Genomic DNA, 19,656 nt, shown 5'->3' with positions numbered 1-19,656 from the left:
AGGCTCTGTGTCCCCTGGAAGGTCTATATCATAAGAGATCCATGGATCACACGGTGGAGGAGTGTCAAATGTGTCATCACCCCCTTCCCCTCCCCCAACGGTGTCAGTGTGTGGAGACCTGCGGGATAAGATGTCCAGGTGGCCCCCTGCAGAAGTAGGCGGGAGGGCGAAGGATGAGGCTGAGGAACAGGGGAGGTGATGGTGGGGTAGGGGTCTAGTAGCCTTATCCACTTTCGTGCGATGTTTAGCTGGAATCGAAATGTCCAAGACCTCCACAAAGGACAACTGATGTTTCAAGGGTGGAGCAGCAGGGCCCGAGTGGGCTGCATGGATGCAACTCCTGTGGGGGTGAATAACTAGGTGATTCTGCCTCGAGTCAAGCGGCTCCTGCAGCATATGGAGAATCAGCTTAACTGCGCCGTTGTTGGACTTACTGGTGGATGCCAGAGCCTTCTGTTTTGGTGATGAGGATCTGGTTGGTGCTGAGGTGGATGTTGTAGATGTCGAAGGTCGGCTTGGTTTCAGGGTGCCTGGCATTAAAGCAATCAGTTTTGAAGGCTTCGTTGGTGCCGAGCCGGAGCTGGGCGGGGCATCCGATGTAAGTGGTTTGTTGGTGCTGATCAGGGCCCCAAAAGGAGTTGCGGTCCTAAAGCCTGACTCTGGGAGAATACAGTGTTGAAGGGGTGCCTAAGTCATGGACTGCTGCACTGGCGAAAGGCCCTCGATCACCAAAACTCTCTGCAGGGGAGAAAACATTTTCATCCGCAGCAGACAGTTGAAGGTGTTGCTCTCCTTCAACACCCTCGGAACCGAAGGGGTCTGGGGTGTCATCCCTGCCCCTACTCAACATTTCGAGTCGATGAGCACGACAGTTATGAAGAGTCTTTTTGGAGTGGAAGGAGCAGCAAGCATCGTAGGCATCCTTGTTGCGGTCCGGTGACAAGCACACACTGCAGACCTGATGGAGATCGGTGCAAGGATATTTAGCTTGGCAGCGCAGACAATATCAAAATGACATCCGTTCCATCACCACAGAGGCATGGTGGAGATGCGAGGGAGAGACAGGAGTAGGCCCAGATGGGCGAGGCCCAGGAGTGGCTGCGGTTGTCCCAGACCCGCTCAAGCAAAGTAATCAGACGTTGATCAGAGACAGAAAGTAAGGGCGATCGAATCGAAGTACAATACTGACGGAGAGAAGGACCATGTGAACCAGAAAGAGTACTGTTACAGTGTCGACCTGAAGCACACGTCAAAACCCAACAGCAGAAAAAAAACTATCTAACAAAGGAGTTGATGACCATGTGCATTATTGCCAAGAGGAGCAGTCATAGTACCTCGTGACTCAAAATAAAACTTGCACACATCCAGGCCCAACACTAGATGACAGGAGTATGCACAGCATGTGTATCTACAGCTACACATACCCAGAATATCTGTGTTACTGTGCCAATTTCCATATGTGCTTCCCAAATTTTGGGGGTTTCCCTGGCCACATATACACCTGACTGTAGCAAGTGGAAGCGAAAATTGAATGACCACAAAACTTAATTCTCGTTTTGGCAGAAAACGGGGCATTTCATTCGTAACAAACTCCAGACAACTTCTTATCAGGGTCTCCATGTGTTCAAATCAATACTGATTTCGGAATAAGATTCCGTAAAGCAACGATTACAGCGATTATTAACCTTTTGACTTGTTCGGACCCCCAATGACTGACAACTGGAAACCGGAGACTCCCATCTAAAGACTCTCTATGATTTGAACCTAAAAACAATACACAAAACTACTAAAACAAGTATACATTAAACCCATGCATAAATAATTAAATATTTTGTTTTATATACAGACAAAAGATATACAAAAATCAACCGTTTAATGGGAATCGGAGCCCTTCAAACATTGGATTTATTTCTAAAGGCCAAAGTGATATTCTAGGGGATAGCATACTGCTTTGTCCTTCTTTTTGCTCCTAATGTATGATTTTTGCCAGTGCACATCAATGCTTTAATTGCGGTCACCATTTGCCCATACTGCTAATCAATGTACTTGAGATGTTCTCACAAATCAAGCGAAGGATAACAACGTAATGATTAACTTCCACTTTCTTCACACTTACAGAATGTTTAAAAAAAAATAATTTCACATTTATCTTTTTATGTAGATATACTTTATTAATATGTGTATACATATTTTTTGTTTTAACAGTCGTGGGTGGACCATCTGAGTATGCGTCACAGACCCTCAGGGGTTAACGGACCCCAGGTTAAGAACTACTGCCTTAAAGCGCTACTTGGCAATAAAATACGCCATTGCACTGTTCTAGGAGCCACTACCTTCCCCCGAGGCTTTCCGGAAGGTCCACGTGTCCGTGTTTTGTGGCGGGTCTGAAGCAGCAACTTGAAAGCGGGAATATACTGCAGCACAGCTTCTGCTGACACGAAGGGCTTCAGTCCAGAGGGGTGTCAAACACTCCACATCAAGCTACCAAAGTAACAACCAGACAGGTGCCCTATGCAAGTCTATGGGCACCATTGACCAGGTCCCTTTCACCTCCTATCTCCTATGGCATGGCTCCACAACAGGAACACAAAGGAATCGCCAAGGAGGCGAGGTGCCTGAAGAGGGAGACAAGATTAGGGCAGTCAACTGCATGTCAGGCAAACCCTTATTTTGAACTGATTTTCCCAGCACTTTTGGCTCTCTAAAGCATCTTAAGGACATATTCCCATCTATCACATCAGGCTGCAGACAGGCTCGAAGCATTGCAGCAAGCTGGCTCTTTATATAGTGGAGGAAAAAGAGGTACACTGTGTAAAAAGTGAAGGCAAACCCCAAAGGAATTACAGAGGCACAAATAACACCCCAAATGCTCTTTTTTGTTGTAGTGTTGGCAAGTAGTTAGGCATACCAGAGGTTAGTGCTAAGCATTTACTGCACACACAAAGGCAGAATGAGAGACCACACTCAATAAAGAAATCAGTCACCAATTTATAAAAATAAAACTAACAGGCAAGTACTTTTCGAGTTCTGAAACATGTACTACATTCGGTCAATTTACGGCGACTTATGGGACCAATCTCCTGGACTTAAGGTGAGTATGGAAAAAGGTCGAAGGCCACCCAACATGTCACCTCAAGAGGCTCTGGGGTGTCCGGGTGCAGAGGTGGTTACGGCATCGGTGTCCCATTCACTTTAATGAGGAACGGTCCGGTTGCAGAGAGGCTGCGAGTTGGGACTGGGACACCAGTCAGACTGAACTAACAAGGAGGCTCAGGTCTCACGTTGCTCAGGACTGTGGGAACACCTTTAGTCCTCTTTTCCTCGGGTCAGGGCAGCCGGGTGCAGAGGTGTTCGGAGGCATCGGGTTTTTGGCACCGGAGACATTCGCGGTAGAGTGGGCCCACACAAAGCGGCTGCAAGCGGCGTTGGTGAGTCCACTGTGGGCAAACCCAAGGTGGACTTTGTCTCTGGAGGGGTGGAAGACCACGCTGGCACAGTTGGCCCACTTCAACTTCAGCTAGGGTGCACAGGTGCAGGTGTTGGGTTTGCCGCGGTCCATAGTTCTCACAGTTTTTTTGGAGTGTCTGCAGAGAAGCCGCTCTGCTACTTCACAGGAGTTCCTGGGTCTTTTTTGAAGGCAGGCAGCCCTGCCCGGCTTTTAAAGGCAAAGCAGCTGCAAAACAAGGCCACTTAAGCGTAGAGTTCATAATTCTGCCATCATCAAGTGGCTGACTTTGAAATTTCTTGTCCACATCAGGTAGCCCACCTCAGGGATGGAACTACCCAGAGAGTGGACACACCTCTCTGACTACTAATGTACCAGTCTCTCCTGGCGGCAAATGGCCCTGATCAGGGGGTTGGCATCTCGTCACCTCTAAGGGAAGCCAGATTTGCATGCCAAAGGTGGTTGGATCTTTGATGCTCCATGCCTTGGAATGATAAATTACCAGCCATCCACACCTCCCTCCAGAGCAGGCATAGTTCCTGACCTACTGAGAGCATGGACTTTCACCGCTGGGGTTAGAAACTCATCTGTGGTGGCAGGCTGGACTGGACCAGTCAGCCAGCACACTAGAGGGCTGGTAGGTTTCAGGTGGCATCTCTAAGGTACCCTCTGGGTGCATGTATTAATAAATCCATCACTGGAATCAGTGTGGGTTTATTAATATGAGTTGTTTGATACCACACACCATAGGTTTCAGTGAAACCATTATGTAGCTGGGGAACTCGTTTTGACCAGTGCCCAGTACATACCTTAAGATGTCTTCCCTGTTCACTTGTAATGTCTAGTAATAGAACTAGACATCACAAGGGGATGCATATCTGCTCATGCAGATATGTCCTCACATGAAATATAATGCATCCAAGGCCTGTTGTAGAGGTGACTTACATATAATAGATGCAGTGACTTTAGCACGGCAGACAGGAGTGTCATGTCATGTTTTCACTCATGGTTTGCACTATGTCAAGCAGCCTGCAATGGCAGTCTGTATGGAATCTGTGTGTGGGTCCCTTAGGGTGGCATAAGATATGCTGCAGCTCTTTGGGACCCTCTTTATCACTCATGCCCTAGGTACCTGGGGACTTACAGGGGTGCGTAAGTCCTTAGCCAATTGTAGCACAATTAGAAAACACCTTGTTCTGGGGAAGGGGCACTGGGACGGAGGTCTGGTTAAAAGGCCTCAGTCCACTGTCAAGAGTAAAAAATCAGCATCTAGTAGCTAAAAAGGGGGGCAAAAAGTTGACGGGTAACTGCAACAAAAGCCCAGTTTCCCATAAGCATGTACAAACACACTGTGTTTTCCCCATAGTGGGTACCTGCATTGGAAGATTACCTATATCACAAGCTGTTGTAGGCTTCTACTTCCACAGTAGGAACTGTGCATTTTTTGGATAACAAACGCTGGGATGGTGTCAGGCTGATTCCATGTACCCCCCACAGGATATGTTGGCCTATAGTCCTGCTAGCTCACAGTGCCACCAGAAGTACTTCGGAAGGTAACAAATGGATTGGGCAACCTCAGAATATGACAACTCTGACTCCCCAAGGAATTGTGTAACAGCTCTGGAAGCGCGCAGAAGTCAGACCACTGCTCAAAAAGCCCACAGCTGACCCCACCGACCTCAAGAACTATTGGCCCATCTCGCTCCTCCCCTTCGCAGCCAAAGTTGCAGAGAAAACAGTCAACAGGAAACTGACACGATTCATTGAAGAGAACGCCGTCCTCGACCTGTCCCAATCCAGATTCCGAAGAAACCACAGCACAGAGACTGCCCTACTCGCCGCCACAGACGACATCCGCACCCTCCTGGACCAAGGCCACTCCGCAGCCCTCATCCTACTCAACCTATCAGCGGCCTTCGACACTGTCTCCCACCGCACACTGGTCGCCAGACAACACGACGCAGGCATACAAGGAACAGCCCTGGACTGGATCCGATCATTCCTCACCGGAAGAAGCCAAAGGATCAGACTCCCACCCTTACTCTCCGACCCCACGAAAATCACCTGCGGAGTCCCACAGGGTTAATCACTGAGCCCCACCCTCTTCAACATCTACATGGCCCCCCTGGCAGCCATCGTCCGACAACACGGCCTCAACATCGTATCCTACGCCTACGACACCCAGCTTATTCTCTCCCTCACCAAAGACCCCACCACTGCCAAACTCAACTTCCAGAAAGGAATGCAAGATGTCACAGTTTGGATGACCAACAGCTGCCTGAAGCTCAACGCCGAGAAGACAGAAGTCCTCGTCCTCGGTACCACCCCTTCTGCATGGGCCAGCACCTGGTGACTGACTACCCTCGGAAGCCCACCTACCCCCTCAGACCACGCCAAGAACCTCGGCATCGTACTCGACTAATCACTCACCAAGAATCGACAGGTCACCTCCAGCTGCTTCAACGCCCTCCGCATGACTTTCAAGTGGATCCCCCTTGAGCCAAGGAAGAGTCACCTACGCACTCATCACCAGCAGACTGGACAATGGAAACGCACTGTATGCCAGCATCAACAAGTCCCTACTCCGCAAACTCCAGACAATACAGAACACCGCCGCCAGACTCGTCCTCGGCATCCCCCGACACGAACACATCAGCCAACACCCACGAAGTCTCCACTGGCTCCCTGTGGAGAAAAGAGTCACGTTCACAATCCTCACTCACGCCTACAAATACCTACACAACAACGGACCCAAATACCTCAAAGACAGAATCCACTCCCACGTACCCAAAAGAAACCTCCAATCTTCCAACTTCGCACTGGCCAAAACCCCGCGCATCCACAGAGCCAGAGCAAGCAGAAGATCCTTCTCTCACATTGCAGCCAAGACCTGGAACGAGCTACCGGCAGACATCAGACGCGCCCCCTCCCTGAACACCTTCAAGACCGTGCTCTTCGGCTAAACAGATCTGCGGACCCCCTCAGCGCCTTGAGACCCTCACGGGTGAGTAGCGTGCTTACAATTCCATGATTGATTGAGATCTAGGACCTTTTCGCTCAGTCACTCATGCACACCCAGAGAGAGACACAAGAAATCAAGAAATGGGAGTTTCAAAATTGATAGAACCATTGTGATTCTTGTCTAAAATATATGCACTGCAATGATTAATAGAAGTAGATGAAAGTGATTAGCAACATGACAAGTGAAAAGGATAAACAATTCCACAATTGTGCTAAAACAATGTATACAAATTGTGTAAAGTGTTCTCCTACTATGTGCTACCTAAACTAGTTACCAAGGGTAGGTGATCTGCCAAAAACCCCTACTGGATGATCTAACTTCCCATTACCTGAGGGTGAACGTGTTCAGGTCCCAGTCTTGGTTACATATCGGACATTCGTCCTCGGAGAGGGAAAACAGGAATCAGCTGGCCTGAGACTCTGACAACAGCTTCCACGCAGTGACAGCAAAGTGCTCCTCCGATTTGAACATGGAAATGTGTGTGTATATATAATCCATGCTTCCGTGTTGAGGCCTCAGTAAGGCTGTCATTTTTTATTCTCTTGTGATAGCTATGTCGCCTTATGGATGAATAACAAACAACATTTGCACAATGTATGATTAGGCCTTGTACTAACTATTCAAGGTGTCGTTATAGTTTACTTGAAAAGTGGATATTTAATCAGTGTGGTTTTAGATAAACGAATCCTGCACTGTCATGCAGGCAAGTGTGTGTCAAAAGTCACTGTGTAGAAAAGAAGGAAACTTAAACCAGCATTGGCATAGCCAATAGGTCTCGCCTTTGGGGCCTTATAAGTATTTAGTTATGCAGCACAATATCCTTGGTGCAACAACACCAACTGTTGCATGGCTAAACACTTAGAAGGTCCCAAAGGCGAGACCTATTGGCTATGCCGATGCTTGTTTCTTTAAATCACTCCACTGCCAACAAAAAAAAATAAGTTAAAAACATTGTTGTTCACCACCCCGATAGCTCTGACTTTCACTAATGCAAGACCGATAGCATTGCAATTGCTTGTTATTTAATCTGCTCCGACCAACACTGGGAGGCTTATTCCCGAAATTCCGTTTTGTAGCCTTTGCATTTTTGATGCACTTAAATTAAAATACTTCTTAAAGAAATATTCTAAATTAATAATGCAGCAGATAAGTTGCAGATAAATCGAGGACTGTAATCAGACAATGAGTAGTGTTAAGGCTCTGTAAGGGTCATTAACAATGTGGAACAAAGCAGTCTCCGTAATGCTTCCTGGTCTACTCATACATTTTAGGGTTTAAGTATAGATATTTAGTGCCTTTGCAAGAAAGTGCCAAAACCATCCTTCAGGCAATCGGGAAAGAAACCTTGAGGGAGACACCAATTAACTCGCTTCCTGCAATAGGCTAGCCTTGCGTTGTATCAGTAGAGGGTCAGGTCTGGACATAAAGATCATTTCTGCAATTATTATTTTTCGTAAATAGCAAACGCATTCACAGCACTAAATGTAGGCAGGGGAAGAATTGTATAATTTTGTTAAAGCATCTCTGTATGGCTGGAGGTTCAATTTGAAACAAAAAAATACAATAACAACCAATAACAATTACAATAGTGTCAGCGTGTGTGTTGTGGTTTTTTTGGGTTTTTTTTACTGTCCTATTTACTTGTTTTGAGTTGCTGCCATGAAAACTTTGATGGAGAAAAGTTCCATCCTGAGTTTGTGTATTTCGCATGCAGGGCGCAGCTTCGCTGCTTGGATGTAACCAATGAACAAGTAACACAGCTCGTAAAAGTACTGTCTGAGCGCATATTTGTGTGCTTTTTAATTCCTAATTCACTCTAAATGAAGTAAGAGCTTTAACAAAGCATCCTTCCATACAACAGGGTAGGTTGTCCCTTCCTTTGCTTGGGTTACTCTGTGACCGCTACCCAAAGCTACTGTAGACACCATCATAGGTCACAAGGATTGAACTTTGTGTGCTTGGATCACTAGTGCAGCAGAGTAATGTTCTTTGTGGAAGCCTCAAGCCTTGTATGTGGCTTGCCATGAGTTAATCTCTGTTTAATACTTGATCTGCTTGTATGTCGATCTTCTTTCTGTCTTTTATGTGAAGACACTTGAAATACAAGTTTCAGTTTTCACTGTAGCAGCATTTAATCACGGCGCCCACAAAACAAAAGCACGCTCTTCTTACCGCTAGAATTCTTGGCTAATAAAAGAATCGGACAAGAAAAGAAAAGAAAAAAAGATTAAAAGGGAGGCAAATTCAGACAGCAGAGAGATGTTTCCCAAATGTGGAGCTGCAGGAAGCACTGTTTATTCACAGGTCTGTTTATTGGTTTTTTAAGATTTTTATATAGCGCGAACTAGACCAGTATCAGAGCGCTTTACATGAGCACCAGTTTAGTTACAGATGGATTACAGTTCCCCGAGGAGGCCGGATTCAAAGTGTGAGCTGCTGTGCGTCGACAATGAGTTAGAGTACTGGTAGAAAATAGACAAAATATTGTATGGCACACAACATATGGAAAGCGCAACACAGACAATTGTGCAAACCGATGGATGGAAATCCCAGAACTGTATGATAATGGAGGTCAAATTAAGAAAGCGCTTCAGGACTGTTCTTTTGGTTAAAACCGCTGTACAAATGGTAATAGCTTTACAAAACATAACAACATAATATAACAGTCTGACATTTCCAAGACCTCTTGGCGCTATCTCTAGCTGAATGGCACGTGCTGGGGCGGCATACCCTTATGTTAGGAGCCTTCAGGCGACTTTCCTGAGTACGTGAATAGGTGGAATAGTGAACATATTTCTGGAACATCAAATGTCATGAGCAGGCCTGGGAGGAATGTGACTTCTCCCTTTATTGAAAAATACAATGTACCAAATTCCAGTACAAATGCTACTTACAGAGAGTTAAAGAGACGAGAGAATGATAGATATGAATGACGAGGCGATAGTTTGGAAGGAAACACGGGTAGAGAGGTCAGATAAAGAAAAAAAGGATAAACAAGAGACAGAAAAGAGAGTACAGAGGGAGGGAAAGAAAACGAGGAGAAAGGAGAGTGTAAAAGAAAAGCGAGAGAGCAAAGAACAGTGGAGAGAGAGAGAGAGAGAGCACCGGGGAATAAGTAATGCTTGCTAAAAGTGTAACAGCAGCTTGACCCGTGCACGAGGGAATAACTAATGCTACTGTATTCAAGGACATGCATGCTTGTGGCACAATCCGCCCTGCGGGAGCGAGCAACAGCTAATTAGCATGCGCGCCGCTGCTCGCTCCCACAAGGTGGATGCCGCCATAAGCACAAGTATGTGCTTGAAAAAGAGCAGAGCGACGGCTAAAGGCCCTCCTATGCAGCGCATGCGCGCTGCGTAGGCGAGACCTAAAAACGTGTATGTATAATGGCAGTGTTTCTTTTTGGGCCTTATGCGACAAGTCAAGGGCTACCCAGAGAATAAATGGTGAACCCCCTAACCAGGGATGACAATTAGTAACCAATGAGGCGTGGATAAAGGCTGCAAAAACTAAATAAAAGGAATAAAACTCTGTGTCTGGCTGCTGTAAGTGTAATGCTGCATCTAAACATGTGTTTTACTGCGCCTTTAGAGACCACAACGAGCTATGCACCAATCAAGTAACACGTACAGCTGTTTCAATAAGCACCAACATGCCATACAGTGAATTCACTGAGGTAGCTAGAGTAGGACACTACAGACAGACTCAGTGCGCCAGAGATGTGGTGAACAAGTGAAGTGCGGTGCCAAAGATCCTGGGCTTTACAGGGGATAAAATAAAGGGGGGGAGGGCGCTAAAAGGGGGCGTGTGATGTATAATTAAAGTCATGGCTTAAACATGTAAACTAAAATTCCCAGAATGCCACCATACCACACATTTGCAGAAAATCACAAGAGCAACTAGCATACGTGATCACTGCTCTGTACGCTCTCTACAGGGAGGCCAAAAATTGAATGTCCATGTGCTCCAAAAACCTTTTTGACCCACTGAGCGGCATTGAGAGTATTGTTCACTGATTTCAGCCTCAACTCAATCAAGGCCCCTGTAATCACATAGATGCGACTCAATTCAAACCATGCACTATACAAGAGTAACAGGCTGCCTTAAAAATATATCGTAACACAACATCCTGCAAATAGCTAAAACTCTTAGGGAATGCAAGATTACATAAAGCAGGTGAAATATGAAAAGAAACTACATGGATTCTCTTAACATTTGTACACATTTATTATTCAGAAATCAATCAATCTTTTTGTCTGTAAAGTTCAGAACATTAATACAGGGCCCAAAAGGGACATGTTACAATATCCGATTTTAAATACTGCCGGGTCTGAGACCCCGGAGGGACCCAGCCCACTTAACACCTCGTATGCATCTAGACCCTTTCCATTTACAAATATTTAAATTGATAGAACAAAAATACTAAGTCTGGGCGGTGAACTCCGCTCGCAGAGTTTTCCACACTATGTGTGATGTCAACATCAAGTTGGCGAGTGTGAGCGAGGGAAATCAACATCCCGCTGAGAATTCTCAACGCCGGTAGTCGGATTTCTCAATGCGAGTGCCCGCGTACGCTGGCGACGGCTCGCGCTTAGAAACTGTCTGTTCGCATTGAGAAAGCTGCCAATTGAGTAGAAAATCTACTTGAGAGGAAGAATGGAAGCAGCGCCCGCTTGCGCTGTGCATGGTACAGTTTGCGATAATTTCCCAGCGTGGACAAACGCCCGGCACTGAAAATTACAGCAAACTGAAATCTTTATTAACCTACTACGCCGCTTGTGGAACTCTGCGTAGTGCGGTGGCGGGGTTTTTCACGGAACTCCGCCCAGGCGTAAAAATACTTCACATCCCTTCCAAGTACGACTCCCATCTGTTGCCTCGGCTGCCCATAGTCTCCGGCTTTACCGTGGCTTCCGCAGTGCTCTGCATGGCGTCTTGTGCTTCTTGACACTGGGTTTCTTTGCAGCCCACCCCTGCGGCTTATTAACCCTACCGCTCCTGCCACGGAGAAGTCAATTTTGATCACCAGCCGCGCGCTCCCCTCTCAAGCACCACACGCATCGACATAGACTCAAGAGATTATATACAAAGGCTTTATCCAAACTGTGCCATCGACCTGCAGCAGAATCCTGCCTTGGGGCAGACACAAGAAGCGCTATGCTTAACCAATCCGCGATTCAAAGACTAGAACCCAGGGTAGGAGGATGCCCACGAGTCTTGATTTCAAACTGTGAAAAGCTCTTACCCGTCCATTCAGGGCTCGGGGCCTGTCCAACCACATTCAGAACTTTCGTGAAAACGAAGTGTGGGCGAAATTGGAATTGCAATCACAAATATAACGAAATGAGCGACGTTTCCCATTAAGCAATTTCGCCTGCAGTATAGTGGTTTGCGAAGAAAATGTCAAATCAGTCTCAAGTATGTCTCCGTAGGGAAAAAAAAGTGATGTAAGATATCCCCAAACCACATCCATTCGTGCTAAAAATCAACATATCGCAAAATGTTATGGGATTTAGCAAGTGAAAAAATAAGATTTCACACACCACCTACCTGAATCCAGCTCATTGAGAATATATAGCGTCTAGAGACGGCTTCATGTAGAGAGGCGCTATTAAAAAAATCAATCGATCGTTGAGCAAATGGAGCTCGGCTACCTAACAACATCCATTTAGATCAGTTCCTTTGACCAAGAATGTCCCAAGTGCTTTTGATAATCCTCTAGTCTGGGCCACTGGATTTAAGCAATGTTGCAGCCGTGGTGTTTCACGCATAATTATGGATTTGTTGCATTTGCCACATAATTTATAATGTGCTACATAATCTGCAGATTGCCACAAAAATTCATTCTAGGTCCAACGGCGCAAAGGTTACTATAAACGCAGCTACTCGTGTTGCCGGTCAGTGGACGACCGTTTGAATAATGCGACAGATCACCTTTCTGAATTTGGGTGTCAAACTGATACTAAAGAGGTGAAACCTTTGACCAGATAGTGCTCGCGTGTAAAAAAAAAAAGACAAAATAATGAGGCAATTCTTTCAACAAAATGTGCCACATTACGCCGCATAATATGCATTTTCTTGCCGCATCATTTAGTCACTATGCTGCCTAATTTAGTCCTCCACTGCCGCATATTTCTAGTGGCCTTGCCTATAATTCTACAGAGGGGCTGACTTTCAGGACAGAACACATCCCCGTTCCTTACAGCACCTACCGAGAGTGAAGTGAGCCGTTAGAGCGGGAACTTCGGCATCGTCTCCCTGGCAGAGCCATGGCCGCCCCGTGCCCAGACTGAGTCCAGTGGTGCCCCCTCGGGACGCATCGGGCATCTGATCACAGCTGGGAGAATTACTGTCCGTAAACCTTGCGGATTGCGGCCCACGTGGATTAAATCCGGAGCCGGTGGCGCGTGCCCAGCTGTCAGCGCCCAGAGGCGGCCGGTGGCAGATGGCACGGGCCCCGAGCTGGGCCCAGCGACGAATCAAAGGGTGGGATTACCGGGGATCAGGGGCGGTGTGCGCGGCCGCTAGCGTGTGACGCAGCATCAATAGCCCAGGCATCGACGCTGCTGGGGAGTTCGCTGCGCCCGTTAAACCATCGACGGGGCTTTGTTTTGCACATTTCATGAGTGCTGGGATCACAGATGCCCCGCGGGCTTGTAAACCCTGCGCTCAACACTTGCGACTGGCAGCCGAGACTCCTTCAAACTCAGAAGTGCAGAGTCCGGAAGGCAGACACCAGTGCACAAGGGCACGCTTCATTGGAGTCTCAGGAGGAGAGGAGAGGAGGACGGTGGGGGGTGTAGATGCGGCCCCTGCACCAACTCTATCGTCTTGCCCCTTGTGCCAGTGACAGGCTCTGGCTGGTGATAGGTTACTGCTGGGCTGGTCAGTGCTAGATGACTGTTACCCAGTGCTAAGTAATAGCTGGCTCTAGGTGATTGTTGAGTAATGATAGGGGACTGCTGCTGAAGGCTAGACGGATGCTGACCAGTGTTAGGGTATGGATGTGCCAAGCGACCCCAGGTCAATGGCAAGTGATTGTTGGCCAGTTAAGGTATGGCTGTGCCAGGTGATTCCTGGCCAGTGCGAGGTGATTGCGGGTCAGTACAAGGCGACTGCTGGCCAGTGCTAGGGTATGTCTGTGCCAGGAGATTGCTAGCCATTGCTAGGCTATGGGTGTGCTAAGTGACTGAGGGGCAGTGTCAGGTGATTTCTGCCCAGTGTTAAGAGTATGGATGTGGTAGGTGATTCCTGGCCAGTGTGAGGTGATTGCTGGTCAGTACAGGGTGAATGCTGGCCAGTGATAGGTGTGTATGCTAAGCGACTGCTGGACAGTGGCAGGTGATTGTTGACCAGTGTAAGGGTATGGATGCGCCAGGTGATTTTGTGTAAGGTGACTTCTGGTTAGTATAAGTTGATTGTTGGTTAGTATAAGTTGATTGTTGGTCAGTAAAAGTTGATTGTTGGTCAGTACAAGGTGATTGTTGGTCAGTACAAGGTGATTGTTGGTCAGTACAAGGTGATTGTTGGTCAGTACAAGGTGATTGTTGGTCAGTACAAGGTGATTGTTGGTCAGTACAAGGTGATTGTTGGTCAGTACAAGGTGATTGTTGGTCAGTACAAGGTGATTGTTGGTCAGTACAAGGTGATTGTTGGTCAGTACAAGGTGATTGTTGGTCAGTACAAGGTGATTGTTGGTCAGTACAAGGTGATTGTTGGCCAGTGGTACGATATGGTTGTGCCAGGTGATTGCTGGATAGTGATGAAATATGGATGTGCTAAGCGACTGCTACCCAGTGTCAGGTGATTGCTGGTCATTGCTAGGATATGGCTGGTGAGTGCTAGTGATTTTTGGACAATACTCATTGATAGCTGCTGAGAGCTAGATGGTTGCTAGCCAGTGCTAGGGTATTACTGAGCAGGGTCCCAGAAAATATAGAATGGCCCCAGACAGCTACCATGGCAGAGCCGTTTGTGGCGGAGATCAATGTTTTTAACAAATCTTTACGTGGGTTGGACGCTCATGAGTGACATCAGATGACGTTTCACATATTGACGGGTCACCTTGTTGAAAACAAGACTTGGTAGATACAATATGGGCACCTGACTCTCCCACACGTTACCTGCTCACGCTTGACAAGCCTTGAAAAAGCAGGCTCTTGAAGCCGGCCTATTGGAGCCACCAAGCAAACAGCAGAACCTGGGCCACTCCCCACAACACCACAACCTGCCCCGCTAGGTGGCACGGGTGGATTCCTATCCGCATACCTGTGCCCATCCCACCGCGCTGCTGATGTATTCAACCCTCCTGTGCACTGAGATAAAAATCCAGTTTGATACTCCAATATCTATCTGTATTTAATGTAGAGAATGAAGGAGACCACACTCAGAGGCCGACTTGCCGATATTCCATCTGGCGCATGCCCAGCTGGCCAGCTGGATTGAAGCCTCCTCGGCTATTCGTTTGCTCCTCACAAACCCATCTCCCGTACAAGAGACAAAAACAAAGCATTTGTGCTTTATTAACATGACTTACGGAAACAGTGTTGCTAAACCTCCACTCTCGTTTCAGACATGCTCTTCTGCAGCGCTCTTTCCCGACGGCCAATGTTGAAAAGAATAGGACAGACAGACATCTTTTGGAGCTAGAAGGTCGAGTAGAATGCCGTAGTAACTGGTAGGGTCGTAGGGGGTCCCACCTAACTGTGAAGTGCTTACAGATTACAGGTTCGCCTGTCTAATTTTCTTGTTTTAAACTTGTGGTGTGGGGAAGCCGATAAATTGTATTACCTGTCACCACACACTTTTACCATACAGGCCACGATTTCATTCAGCAGTGACTGACTTCAGCTTTGCGCAGTTACGAAAGCCCATTCTGGACTTGCACCCAGAGTGAGGAAGAGCCCGATGATGAAGCATGCCAGCCTGTGTGGATGAGGTACAATTCTCAACTTGAGGACAGATCTCAACTAAAGCCATACCAGAATTCGGCTACGTCACGTGCCGTGAACCTTATTATAGAGTGGGTTCGCTTGTTGATAGTGTAACGCAAGAGAGCTCGATGACTTGACAGGAATCTGACGGATACGTGAAAAACTGGACGTCTAGAAACCAACATTTTTTACTTGAATACTTCTCTAACAGAACATTCCCCAGCACAAGCTCTAGGCTTCTCAAAATTTACAATAAAACGAATTTGCAGTCAAATTATTTTCCAGTCATAGCCAAAGGCCAGGTAAAAGGAGCAGCCCCGGACGACAAGCGCGTATGCAAGCTAATGACTATAAGACCTTCTAGATCCAGGTCAGAAGCCCCAGCTCCTGCAGAGCAGATCGCAAGCACTACCGAAAACACACCACTCTATTCGGTGACCTGCTTTCAATAATGAGAATCCTTCAAAACCATCACCACGACCGCTATACTTCATCATGCGAAACACTGGAGCCTGACTACTGCTACGACTGGTACAGAAGATCTTGCACAGATCTCATGATCTTTCATAACATGAAGCTGGATCCCACCATTAAGAGGGATCACTAAGGGATGCTGTGCTGAGTCTACAGCTTGTCCAGCACACACTGGTACGGTCTAATTACTGCAAACTCAAGACACCTTGAGACCGCTCTCTTGCTTCTGTCCCAGGGTGTTACGCACCCCCTGCGGCGCATGGAATCAGCCACTTTCAGCGACCCCCCAATTCAATCTAACGCCTACAGATATCTGTGATATATGTGAGTTTCTGGTGCCCATCCTCACATTCCGCAGGAGGCCCCCATCAGTTTGTGTAATGACATTCCTCGAGCTGCGGGCCGCTGTGGTGTCCAATACGAGTGACACATTTCAAGGCATTAGTGCTCCTAACCCGGCATTCTGGCCTGCACAGCCATCTTTTGAGAAACTTACCCTTCCTCTGCAAACCCCTGCGCTCTCTTCTGCTTTCATTTACTCAGATGTAAATGTATGGATACTTGTATAGCGCACGACTACCCGGAGGCCTCTCGGCGCTTGTACGAATACCGCTGTGGAACCCATCCTGGCTTTCCCTGTGAGGCGTCCACTCCTGGGCACCCCCAAGGTGGAGGCCAGGCATCCTTAGCGTTGTGGGGGCCGTTGTGGAGATTAAGCAAGCTATTGCCCAGAGTTACAGAGTGGGACTCCATGATTGGAATGGCACCGAGGCGAGAATTATCAGGTCCGTGGAATTTGTGAGCCCAAGACCCGCCGAGGCGGGGAATTGAACCCTGGTCCCGGGCTAGACCTCTGCATCAGGGTCTGCCGCTCTAATCATTGAGCCACACTTCTCCACAATATCACAAGCGCTTCGGTGTCCATCTAGAGTAGCACAGCATCCTCACCAAACCAGGAACACAGTGCGGTGTAAGTGCCACTAGGTTCACTCCAGACAGCAAATCTCACAGCAGTGGGCAAGGATCTGACATTTTCTTGCACTGGATCCCAATAAAACAGTAAAATGTGAAAACGCCACACTCCCGCAAACTTCTGTCTGTTCTGTATGAATGAACAAAATCTACCAAATTCCTTTCCTGCAAATTTTCTGGCAATCTGTTTAAAGGAAGCAAAAGGCGCTAAAAGTGGCACAGGGGTGTCCATGAAGACTTATGCATTGCAATCTCCATTACAAGGAAGGAAGACATTACCCAGTGAGAAGGCACCTGCTATGTCTCAGGCTGCTGATACTTACACAAGAAGACATCACTTTGGTCTACCCCAAAATGCAAAGCGAATTCTAAGCAGTGCAAGAAGCCACCAATGGCGCCATGGCTTAAAAACATAAGGTGATCAAAGAGAGATCTCTCCTGCCAACCATAGCTCCGTGTGGCCCTGCTCTCAAATGTGATAACTAACAAAAAACAGGTACAGAAAGGTAATGGGGCTGCCTTCAGAAAGCTCCCTAAGCCTTAAACAAAAGAGCAAAACACGTGTTGGCCAAAGTATACATTTTAAAAATCTAGAACTACAGAAAAGCAAATGGTATCACACCGTTTACATTTACTGGTTTAAAAAAGCTCAAAATAAAAATCTGATAAAATCGATTGTACGCCCTTGCTGATTGCAGTTAGAAAAAAAGCAAACAAGAAGAGAAGACCATAAAGAACGCTAAACATAAATCATAAATACATGATAGGCAACCACAGTAAAAAAAACAAAGAAAAAAACAGAGGGGCAAAGGCGTTTTCGAACACATGAGGTGCTAGAAAGCCCCACTGTAAAGACCCTTCGGCTAGAAAGTACACAGATAAAGATTTACAAAATAGTGTCGGTGGAGTGGAGAGGGATCCAGCAGCAGATATTTCTTAAAAGAATCCCCCAAAAATCGTACTTTTAGCTGGAGCAGGTACTTTAAAAAAAAAATCAGCTGGATTCTTTTTTTGCTAATGTGTTTTTGTTGTTGTAGAGTTTAGTGTCCCACCCTTTGGTTGCTATGCTGTACCTGGGTTTCTCCACAGCATCAAGTGATTCTGCCAGAAACCTATTTTGCTGCCAGAGCCGAGGGAGAGATTGGAAGGACAGAAGGGGAGAATCTCGCCAGAAAGAGGCAAATATGAGCCGCGATAACAGAAAGTAAAAAATTACAACTATCAGGCTGTCTAGTAAACCAAAATACATTTTTCTTTTTTCTTCATTCACATGGATCACAAAGAAGTTTTCATCAGAGTCAAATACAAAAAAATGTGCACTTGCAAGACAGTCAAGTTTCACAACATACTGGGAGCAGCGAGATGATAGAGTGGCCTTGGTAGCATGCAGCTGCTGGAAAGCATCCTTATTCAACACTGAAGGGGTCAAGAAATAATCAAAGCGAACAGTGGATTAAAGAATCTCCACCAACAGAAACTCCAAGATAAATCTCGTGGTCAGTTGTATCCTTCTTATGCAAATTCTAATATGGTACCATAGGGTGGTTTCCTCGTCTGGACTTTAGAATCTGGTTCTGACTGGCAACAGGACCGGGTTCAAACTACAAGGAAAGGTCAGTGGAGCCACACCGGAAGTAGAGATTTCTAGCCGGGGGCATTACTTCCTCCCGGGTCACTTTCTCACTTCCTTACACCTGACAAGGAGAGAGAGACCTGTCAGACCTCTTTTGTCATTCTGGGACAGTGGCCCTCACGGTCCCAACCTCGGATATCACTGCCCAGCCCCGGTGACCTTTGACCTGGCAGGGCGCAGGCTGTCCGTGTCCTACCTGTCGCTGTCGGCCGGGCGGAGGGACGGCAGGCGGAAGCTCGTGTTCCGGTCCAACTTCGACTGGCTCTTGGTGCGCTTGATGGAGCCTTTGAGGCGCTTGCTGAAGAACCCCTGGAAGAAGCAGAGCAGAGAGGGCGGGTGAGTGGGGTGCATCTTTCACACTCTCCTCAAACTACAACTCTGGCACGGACACGGCTGGGCTTTGGAGGGGAAGGAAAAGTGGAGAACGAGTCCAGGCATGCCCGCGTGGACACCCCCCACCCCCAGCAGAGGGGCGCGGCTGCCTCACACCAGGGTCCACTGAGCCAGGTGCACTATACAACCAGCACACGTCACACACAGCAGTCTTTTCCCACCTATGCACCTAGGATCTGGAACAACATTCCTGTATCCATCGGGACTGCACCATCGCTCCTCCAATTTAGGAAAGAGTTGAAGACTTCGCTGCTATAAAGCCCACCAAATCTAGTGCCACTGGAATTATCCGATTCTGTTGCTTTTGTCACATAATTATGGATTTGCGCATTTGCACATAATCTCTTATATGCTGCATAACCTGCAGATTTTAACAAAAAAAGATTGTTACTAAATTTACTAAAAGCATGGCAATGTGTCTGCGCGTAGACAGAGGCCCTTCGCAAAGGCTAACTGGTCATCTTTCAATTGCTTTTTCCTGTATTTTTTTGTTAAACTGCTACTAATGAGGTGCAACTTTCGGACAGACACTATTACCATGTTAAAAAATGATAAAATAATGAAGTCATTCTATCAAAAGATGTAAGCCGCATAATTGCCTTTCGTTGCCACATAATTCAGTCAACCTGGCTGTATAATTTGGTGCTCCCCTCCGCATAATTCCAGTGGCCCGACAGTATCATAATGCAATAACCAACCACAACTCCGCTTTCTTTCCTATTAACCTCTTCCATGCATCGGACGGCCCCCACAGTCTGACGTCACGGTGGGCGTGTGCGGAGGA

The 19,656-nt window shown here is 47.1% G+C and overlaps 1 protein-coding gene and 1 long non-coding RNA gene across 9 annotated transcripts in view; one reads left to right on the top strand and one right to left on the bottom strand.

Annotated features, from left to right (window-relative positions):
- RASAL2 (RAS protein activator like 2) overlaps window positions 1-19,656 on the bottom strand; it is an 891,981-nt gene that overhangs the window by 191,317 nt on the left and 681,008 nt on the right. For all 7 annotated transcript variants that reach the window (XM_085601613.1, XM_085601610.1, XM_085601612.1 and 4 more), the window contains one exon: window positions 18,676-18,788. In XM_085601613.1, coding sequence (XP_085457739.1) covers window positions 18,676-18,788 — 113 coding nt within the window. The remainder of the gene's footprint in view (window positions 1-18,675; window positions 18,789-19,656) is intronic.
- The window catches only part of LOC146833755 (uncharacterized), a 134,411-nt gene continuing 133,442 nt past the window's right edge, over window positions 18,688-19,656 (top strand). Inside the window, exon 1 of one of the 2 annotated variants that reach the window (XR_014960614.1) lies at window positions 18,688-18,815. This is a non-coding gene — a long non-coding RNA (uncharacterized LOC146833755). The remainder of the gene's footprint in view (window positions 18,816-19,656) is intronic. The other variant, XR_014960613.1, reaches the window with a different exon arrangement.

This window comes from Triturus cristatus, chromosome 4_2 (genome assembly GCF_964204655.1).
Source record: "Triturus cristatus chromosome 4_2, aTriCri1.1, whole genome shotgun sequence".
NCBI lineage: Eukaryota > Metazoa > Chordata > Amphibia > Caudata > Salamandridae > Triturus > Triturus cristatus.
Note: the sequence above shows the minus strand (reverse complement) of the source record. Positions and strands in the feature narration are given on the sequence as shown.